Source organism: Apis cerana, linkage group LG15 (assembly GCF_029169275.1).
Source record: "Apis cerana isolate GH-2021 linkage group LG15, AcerK_1.0, whole genome shotgun sequence".
Taxonomy (NCBI): Eukaryota; Metazoa; Arthropoda; class Insecta; order Hymenoptera; family Apidae; genus Apis; species Apis cerana.
In genome coordinates this window covers 7940585-7949636 of record NC_083866.1, presented here as the reverse complement: position 1 = coordinate 7949636, position 9052 = coordinate 7940585, and the positions used below count along the sequence as shown (strand labels likewise).

The 9052-nt window shown below is 23.1% G+C and overlaps 3 protein-coding genes across 8 annotated transcripts; 2 read left to right on the top strand and 1 right to left on the bottom strand.

Annotated features, from left to right (window-relative positions):
- Positions 1 to 280: 280 nt before the first annotated feature.
- On the top strand, positions 281 to 2514 carry LOC108001075 (U4/U6.U5 small nuclear ribonucleoprotein 27 kDa protein). 2 transcript variants are annotated; one of them, XR_009832910.1, is made up of 4 exons: positions 281 to 423; positions 500 to 657; positions 726 to 1031; positions 2276 to 2514. XR_009832910.1 is itself a non-coding variant. In XM_017061915.3 (3 exons), exons 1-3 carry the CDS (start codon positions 305 to 307, stop codon positions 920 to 922), a joined length of 474 nt encoding a protein of 157 aa, XP_016917404.1. In that variant the 5' UTR covers positions 281 to 304; the 3' UTR covers positions 923 to 2514. The 2 variants fall into 2 exon arrangements, 1 of the variants encoding a protein (XP_016917404.1); XM_017061915.3 differs by having other exon boundaries at positions 726 to 2514.
- On the bottom strand, positions 910 to 7459 carry LOC108001086 (Fanconi anemia group I protein homolog). Of its 4 annotated transcripts, none has more exons than XM_017061939.3 (22): positions 7170 to 7455; positions 6830 to 7104; positions 6584 to 6751; positions 6278 to 6501; positions 5997 to 6193; positions 5783 to 5919; positions 5468 to 5688; positions 5041 to 5390; positions 4815 to 4947; positions 4439 to 4746; positions 4077 to 4271; positions 3825 to 3982; positions 3380 to 3541; positions 3122 to 3273; positions 2830 to 3035; positions 2507 to 2674; positions 2255 to 2429; positions 1951 to 2167; positions 1794 to 1866; positions 1547 to 1690; positions 1368 to 1466; positions 910 to 1282 (listed from the first exon to the last, which is right to left on the bottom strand). In XM_017061939.3, the coding sequence occupies exons 1-22, from the start codon at positions 7245 to 7247 to the stop codon at positions 1163 to 1165; spliced, it is 3960 nt and encodes a 1319-aa protein (XP_016917428.2). In that variant the 5' UTR covers positions 7248 to 7455; the 3' UTR covers positions 910 to 1162. The 4 variants fall into 4 exon arrangements, with proteins under 4 accessions (XP_016917428.2, XP_061941991.1, XP_061941990.1 ...); XM_062086007.1 differs by having other exon boundaries at positions 6830 to 7088; positions 7170 to 7454; XM_062086006.1 differs by having other exon boundaries at positions 1951 to 2429; positions 7170 to 7458.
- LOC108001081 (cuticle protein 76-like) lies at positions 4646 to 9004 on the top strand. Of its 2 annotated transcripts, none has more exons than XM_017061924.3 (3): positions 4646 to 4775; positions 7958 to 8260; positions 8486 to 9004. In XM_017061924.3, the coding sequence occupies exons 2-3, from the start codon at positions 8249 to 8251 to the stop codon at positions 8876 to 8878; spliced, it is 405 nt and encodes a 134-aa protein (XP_016917413.1). In that variant the 5' UTR covers positions 4646 to 4775; positions 7958 to 8248; the 3' UTR covers positions 8879 to 9004. The 2 variants fall into 2 exon arrangements, with proteins under 2 accessions (XP_016917413.1, XP_061942000.1); XM_062086016.1 differs by lacking the exon at positions 4646 to 4775 and adding an exon at positions 5584 to 5652.
- The last annotated feature ends 48 nt before the right edge of the window (positions 9005 to 9052 follow it).

Genomic DNA, 9052 nt, shown 5'->3' with positions numbered 1-9052 from the left:
TTACTACAAAATTACCTATTTTACAATTGATTTCTATTATTATATATTATAGTATTATAATCATAGAATCATATTCATTTTGTGTATGGTACAAATTAAAAATTAAATAAAAATATTAATAACATAATATAACTGTTAAACATACATATTTAGTGTTTGTAAACATAACCTTTTAGTTTTATTAACCACATATCCAAAAAATATTTTGAAATACTGAAATATAAAAACATATGTACTTTATATGTATATACATTCAATAATTCTTGTTATATTATTATTATCTCAATTATAAACAACACGTACTATGGGACGTAGTCGTTCACCTTCTCCAGGAAGAAGAAGAGATCGATCTCGAGATCGAGATCGGGAACGTGAACGAGATAGAGATAGAAGAAGAAGACGTTCTCGTGAAAGAAGACGAAGGTATTTTTCTATAACTTATTACAGAATCAAATTATATAAAAAATTAAATGATAACATAAATTTGAAATCACTTTAGATCTGTTGAACGGGATCGAGTAAAATCGAGAGAAAGAGAAAGGGATCGTGACCGTGAACGAGATAGGCATAGACGTTCATATAGTAGATCTAGATCAAGAGAAAGAGATAGGCCTAAACCCAAATTAAAACCTACAACAGAACGTCCTGTTATTACAGGTATATAGATTTAATATTAAAAAAATATGAATTTGAAAAGATCTAATTTTTAAATGAATATTTTACAGAAGCTGATCTTCAAGGAAAAACACCAGAAGAACAAGAAATGATGAGAATAATGGGTTTTTGTGGTTTTGATACTACTAAGGGCAAAAAAGTTGAAGGAAATGATGTGGGAGCTGTACATGTTATTCTTAAAAGAAAGTATAGACAATATATGAACAGAAAAGGAGGATTCAATAGACCATTGGATTTTGTAGCATAAATTTTATAAATATGACAATTCCACAAACAATACAATTTCAAATTCTTTACAATTCGTTCCAAGTTCCATTGTTTAGTGAGCCTGGTTAGAACAATAGGATGTGCAAATGGTACAGAAAATAATTCATATAAGTAAACATAATATATCATATAGAAAAAAATGAAAAACAAAATATGTTTAATTTTTGTTTCTTTTTTTTTTTTTTTATATCTTTTAACCCAAATTTTAAATAAGAATATTTCAATCTTCTGTTCTACATCGTTTTTTTGAAGGTATTGTATTATCATCATTGTCGCTGAAATCATCTGTATTTGAAATAGGATTTTCATTTTCAGAGTTTTCTGGACTTGATGAATTAAGCTATAAAAATTAAAAATATTTTAGAATATTGCTAATATTTTTAAAGAAATTAATATATAATATATTCTTTGTTTGCTGATATTACCAAACTTGTATCCATTTTCTCAAGTCCTTCTACCAATTCTGGATTTTTTATTCTAAAATCTCTAGTTATGCTGTGTTTCATATAATTTTCTAATGGTATCTAATCATATAAATTGAATTCTATATGAATACAAAATGAATGAATGAATAAACTATTTAATACTTTGATTTAATACTTACACCCGTTCTTTTGCCAAGTAATAATATTTCTTTATTGAATTGTTCAATTTCATATACTACACGAGGTATTATTTTAGTTTCTTTTAAAATTTTATTTCTTTGTGCATAAGAGTCAAATTTTGACTGTAATTTATTTTGATTTTCCTGATTTTTTTGATAAAAATAAATACATTATTAATAATACTATTAATATTATTGATATAATATATTAATATTATTGATAAAAAATTTATAAAAAATAACATACCTCTACATATGTTACTAAATTATAAAAAGTAGATTTTAATGGTTTACCAGCTAATTGTACTAATTGAATGAATCTATAATCATTATACAATAAGAAATTCAATTTCAATAATACATAAATTATTACTTATGTAAAATAATATATATGCAGTACATACTTAACTGCTTGGAATGCTGCATTTTGAATATTTGATTTTGTGTAAAAATATTTTGTAAGGTTTCCAAGTAAATGATACAAATATTGTAAATTTTTAAAAGTATTGTCAATACATGGACTTGATTCAATTGATATATTGGCTAATGTTTGGAGTACTTGAGCAAGATAGGATAATTGTTTACATAAATTTCGTTCCTTTTCTTTTAAATTATTATTTACTATTAAAATAATATAAAAATAATATAATTTTCTATTTGTAAAATTAGTTGTAAAATTTTTATTTGATATTTCAAATTTATACTTACATACTTCATCAATTGTTCCAGGTGCTCGAATTATGATGTCTTCTGCTTTTAATCGCATCAACAACCATGAAGCATTATCCAACTTTTGTTTAATATGACTATTTAATACAGTATAAATTTGTAATATAGTATCTTCGCGTATAATTTTATATATTCTATTCATTATTAACTCAGTCTATATTTGATAAAAATAAAAATCAATGTGAAATACAAAAAAAATTTAAATATTGTAAAATAAAGAATATTACTTACACCATCAATAGTTCCAACTTTTTCACATAATTCCATACAAATTTCATTTAACGTTTCTCCATATTCTTGTGTATGTTCTTCTAAATGTAAAAAAAATTGCAAGATTGCAGGAACAATAGAACTTTGAATATTTTCGATTTGAATCATTTTTTTTATGCATTTTAGCATCTTTTATGAAAAAAAAAATATACATAGAAATAAAGAATTATACTTAGAAAATAATTTCTTTTTCTATTAATTTTTTCTATTAGTTATAATAATTTTTATATCTTAATATATTCTTATAAAAATAAAATCATTTTTATAAAAGACAATACACCAACCTTTTCAGAATTATAATTTTCGAAATTAATTTTATACGTATATTGTTCCATTATTTCTAATAATAAACATGATACTTTTTTCTTCTCATCATCATTTACATCTTCTGTAAGAAACTTTTCCAAATATTCTTTTAATGAAAAAATAATTTCTTGTAATTGAAAATTAATATCTTTAGATATTGAATCTTTCTTAGATTGTATTTCAACTATAAAATATAAATAAAATTATACAAAAAATTGTCAATAAATTATATTAAATTATCATAAAATAAATTATTATGTAAATACATACAAATTGAATTGAGAAATGTCTGTAACTCAAATGATAATAATGTACATACACAATAAGAGATTTCTTTGAAACATTGCAAAGCTAATATAGTTACTTGTGCATCATTTGTAAGAGCATCAATTATATTTTGTATGAAATATTTATAAAGCAATCTAAACAATAAAAATATTTTCATTATTATTAATTAATATAAAAAAGTGAGATTCAATATATTTAATAATTCAATAATTGAACATTTTTTTTTTGTTTTAAACTTACTTTCCAATATCAATATATGTATTTAAATATCGATGATTTTGCGATTGAGAAATGTCTTTTATAGACAATTTTATCCGTTGTAAAAGTTGTTCACATATTTGTAATATATAATAGCAAAAATTATGATTTTTTCGAAGTATATCACCATTTTGAGTTGATTGTCTGTTTATGAATTGCAATTAGATTTATTGTAATACATTCTAAAAATTTCCACAGTTCAATAATAATAATTCAATGATTAACAATTTTAAATTCAATAATAATTTGAATATCAATTATATTCTTATAACATCATTCAACTTTTATTTTATTAAAGATAACATTTGAATAAAAAAATATTTCTGATATTGGAATTTTACATAAATATTTCTTTAATAATAAAACCATGGAAATGTTTAGAATAAATATACCATCTTAATAATATTCACTTAATTATTATACTTACGAAAATAAAAGTAACAAACTTTGACGAATCACATCTAAATCCATAATAGTATTTGGAATTTTTATATTATTTGATTTAATGGATTTTTTAGTTGTATTATTGACATCTTTATCTTTCTTATTTTTACTATTATCAATTTTTTTCATTTTTGTAGATTGCTAAAAAATTCATGTAATTTTAATATATAATAATATATAATTTTAATATATAATATAAATAAAAGATAATAATGAAATATATTGATCATTTTACCATTTTAATAAAATCTACCAAACGTGTGTATGCTTTAAATAAATCATTGATATTATTTAGGATTTTATCATTCCCTTTTGACCATTCACCAATTCTAAATGCTATTAAAGCTTCACAAATCTCAATAGCCATGCCAAGGTTTTTTAATTTTATCTGTGATTTTGATTCTCCAGAAAAAAAATCAGTTCCATGCTCCTAAAATAATGTTTATTTTTATATTAACATATTTATTAATATATATTACATATTAATATAATATATTAATATATAACATATTAATATATTAATATATTATTTTTTCATATTGAAATTTTAATTATCAGATTTAAATGAATTTAAAGTTAAAATAAAATTTTAATTACCAAATTTAAATGTTCTAATTCTATAATTGTCATTTTTTTACATAATGATTCCAAAATATTATATATTTTTTCAGAAGTACTTGAATTTTTTGTAGTTGTATTAATATATATTTTTTGTAATGCAAATATCAATTGAGCAATAGGTTCTTGCATAACTACATCCATACCATGAATATCTGTACATAATTCTAATTTCACAGGAGGTAAGATATTATCATCTACATGAAGATAGAGATTCAAATGCGAAAAAAGCATATCTAATATAATTTCTACTATTTCAGGATTTTTGATTGCAGTATTATATAAACCTAAAAATATAATATTATTTATGAAAATAGTAAGTTTTTTATTGATCATTTAAATAAATTTTTCTTACCTTCATACAAATGTAATCTAACTTCAAATTCGTAAGTAAAACTTTTTTTTAATATATCCAATATTTCATAACATAAAGTTTTACCATATTCTGTAAGTGATTTTTCTGGTTGTGAATTATACTCCAAAGTCACCTAAATTATAAAATTAAAAATAATTATATTTTTATTGTTAAAATCAATAAATTAATAGTTTTATTTTCATTTAAAATTTTTAAATATACATACTTGAGTTAATGTTGATCTAGAATTAGAACTACTTGGGTAATCGAAAGAATTAAGTTGACTTAATCTAAAATTATATTGAGAATGCATTTTTTTATATTTTAACATCTCAATAAATCCTGTAACTGCCATTTGTCGTTTTGATGTGCCTTTTCTGTAAAGAGCTTTTCTTAAAGTTAATAAAAGATTTTCTCGTATATTAGGCGAAATAGGTATTAATGGAAAAATAGCATATAAAACTTGAGTAGCAACTATAGGTTGCAAAAGTAACAATCGTTCAAGAATGATCATAATCATAGTCTGATGCTCCAAAACAATCATTGACAATTCACGACACATATATTTTAAACAATCTAGAAAATATTTCTTTCTATTATGATAATAATTAATATTTGATGCAGTTTTTTATTAAATATTGCTGTCTTTCTACCTGTATAGTGCACTGTTGGCATATTTCCTGCTACTATTTTATTAATTAATTCTTGTAATACAATAGGAATTGTTTCATGATGTTTTTTAATTATTTCTCGTATTATTTCAGATCCTATACACCACATAGCTGTTGCATTATTTTTTGATTTTTGATCAGCACTCATTAGTGTAAAAGCTAAATTAGTAAGTCCCTTTAATATTAAATGACGTTCTTTATTGCTATAAAATAATTAAATGATTATAATTAATATTAGAAGTATAAGAAATAATATTGATTAATAATATTAATTAAATAACATTAAATTGAATTGACCTGCTATCAATGACTTGTTGAATAATATCAATTATATTGCAAGGAGAAGGTAAAAGTTGCCTTAACCAGGCACTATTTTGTCGCTTTTCTTTTTCAAAAGTATTGTGGACAATAGCTAATCTTAATATTTCAAAAATCTATCAAAGATATTATTTTTTGTACATTAAAATAAATTACAATAAAATTTTTGATTATATATTAAAAATTATGATACCTGATCTTCATATATATCAGAAACTGACATTAAAACACAAAGTATAAATGATTGTAATATATATTCTGGAGCATAAGACACATGTTTAAGGAAACGAATAAAATCTTTCATATTTTCATGATTTAACTGTGTAGCTTGATATATGTGATATAAAACAGTGCTTTCAATGTCATATATCTCTTTCAAATTAATTATATCTGCAAGTATATATATATTTAGAAAAGAATAATAATAAAAATATTATATAATATGTATAAATTTAATTATTTTTGTTTACATACCTATACTTTCAAAATTATCTACATTGTTGACTAAATTGGTTTTAGAATAATACAAATTAAAATACTTAGATAAGGCATTCAAAAGTTTTTGATTATCTCGATTTGTGCATAATTTTAATGTTTGATATGTGAAAGAAGGTACTTGGTCCAGAGGAAGATTTGGAAGAGCAGAACATAATGTTTTCAAAACTTCATTACGATTTATCTTATCTAATGCCATATCTCTTTACATAAAAAAAATTTGGATAATGTTTAAATTTTTAAAATTTTATATACATAAAGTTTAATCATAAAAAAATCATATACCCAAACATTTTTGCCAAAGATGGTAAAAGATTGACATTCCAATTATAATTACATATATTTTTAACAATTAATGATTTATATTCAATTCCTGACATTTCAGTATCTGCATGAACAATATATTTTTCATTTTCCAATGCTTCAAATAAACCAGGTAATATATCTTTCCAACTATAAAAAAAAGATAGTGTTAAAAAATATGATATCAAAAAGGAAGAAAAAAATAATAAAAAATATAAATTGTTTTGCCTCTGCAACTCATCAGCATCATTGCAAATATTTTTAACACAAAAATCGACCAATTTGACAAGATGTTGTTTCGAATATTTTGGAAAATCAGCAATTATCCAATTAATTATCGTATTTGCTTGTCCTGTAGATATATTAGCTTTTCCCAAACTCTTCAATACATATTCGATAAGTTTTCGTTGTTTCTCATCAGAATCACAAAATGCTTGTAAAAGATCATCTAATATTTTTGTAGCATCCAATTTACAAATAATGTTTTCTATTAGTTGTATAAGCTGTTAAAATCATTCTTTAAGCTCGAATATTCTCATTTTGTATAAAATATAATTTTTATAATTACCTCTTCTTTATTTAAATCTTTAACAAATGTGCGCAATTTTAATTGATCATCTCGTAAATTTTCAAAACGATGATACATATTTCGATATTTTTATTTGGATTCACTATATATTTTTATTTATTTTCTGTTTCTAATAAGTTAAAATAATATAAGTTAAAAAATAATAATATTTAATTTTTTTCTTTTTTATTTAATTAAAAGATTACACTATTTTTCCTTTTCGTATATACAAATGCATATACATTCATAAACTTATTTTAAGTTTATCGAATCTCTTAGATGCCGCATCTCTAGATGTCGTTTCAACATCATAGAATTATTTGATGATAGAAAAGCAAAAAAAGGCGGGAAACAATTAATAATTTTCTATAATTATTAAAAATTAATAATTTTCAATAGGTAATATATTTAAAAATTTTATTTAACAATTTTTATTTGATGTTAATAATATATATATATATATATATATATATATATATATATAATATAAATATTATTACATGTATACAAGTTCTTTGAATTTGATTTTTAAATATGTCGTAATTCTTTGTTAAGTATTTAGAAATTGTTTTAATATATATATTATGCAAAAAATAAGATGTGTATTTATATCATATTTTTATTTATCATTGAAAAAAAATGATAAAGAATTTCATCTAAAATAAATAAAACATTTTCAAAGCAAAAATATTAATTATTAATAGTATATATGTCATTATTTATATTAATATTCCAATCAAAATTTTAGCAAGAAAGTAAAAGTATAAAATCGTTTTTTTCTCTGACAGTAATCAGACTCGACGAATTTGGATTTTTAGTCCAAGGTCGGAGGAGATAAATTAACGATATTATTGAAAGGGAGAACAAAAAAAAAGAGAATCGGGTGTGGCAGAGGAAAGCACACAAATGGTTACATGTTCTTATGGCGAAAGTATTTTTCGGTACTCGTTCGAAACACGCCCTTGTACCCCACCTGATTTCAGTTGGTTCGACTATATAAGATTTCGGCTACGAAAGGATCAGCACACATTTGCTTTCATACATTGTTGAAGAATCGATCAAAATCTGTCTGACTCACAATGTTCTCGAAGGTAAGCGATGTAAAATAATTTAATAAGTGAATATAGTATATTTATATACTATAGTTTTAATAAATAATGTTGAATTTTATTTTATTATGTTTCTGTAAAATACATATACATATATTATTGAAATATATAAAATATATATATATATATATATAAAAAAGTAGAAAAAAAAAATTGTATGAAATTATAATAGTCTTAAATATAATAATTTTCGTTTCTTTTTCTCAGATCGTAGTACTCGCTTGTGCTCTGGCAATGTGCAATGGAGGAGTATTACTACCAGAAGCAACTGGACAATATTCTTTGACAACTGCGGCCTTAACATCAACATCTGACAATATACTTCGTAGCACAGGAAATTTGGCACAAATTGCGACTCAGTCAAAAACAATTTCCACACCATTTTCTAGTACTAGCAAATCTGATATTCGTGTAACAAATCCAGCGATTTATGCACATGCTGCTCCAGTAGCATACGCTGCAACGCATGCAGCACCCCTGGCAACACCACTAGCTGCTGCAGCTCAACCAAGCACACTTCTTGGTGTCGCTTACTCCCCGGCAGTAGCTGTTTCACACATGGCCTATACCAGTCCCATCGGTGTCTCTTACGCATGGTAACCGTTCATTCTCCCGAATTTCTTAGACCGCTAATGCCAATTTTTTAATATGACAATTCGATTCCACTTATCATTATGATTTATACTCTATTTTTATTTATTAAATACAATACACATTGAAGTGTAATATGGTCTTATTTTTGTTTCCTTTTTTTCAAACACCCTAAAAATTCCA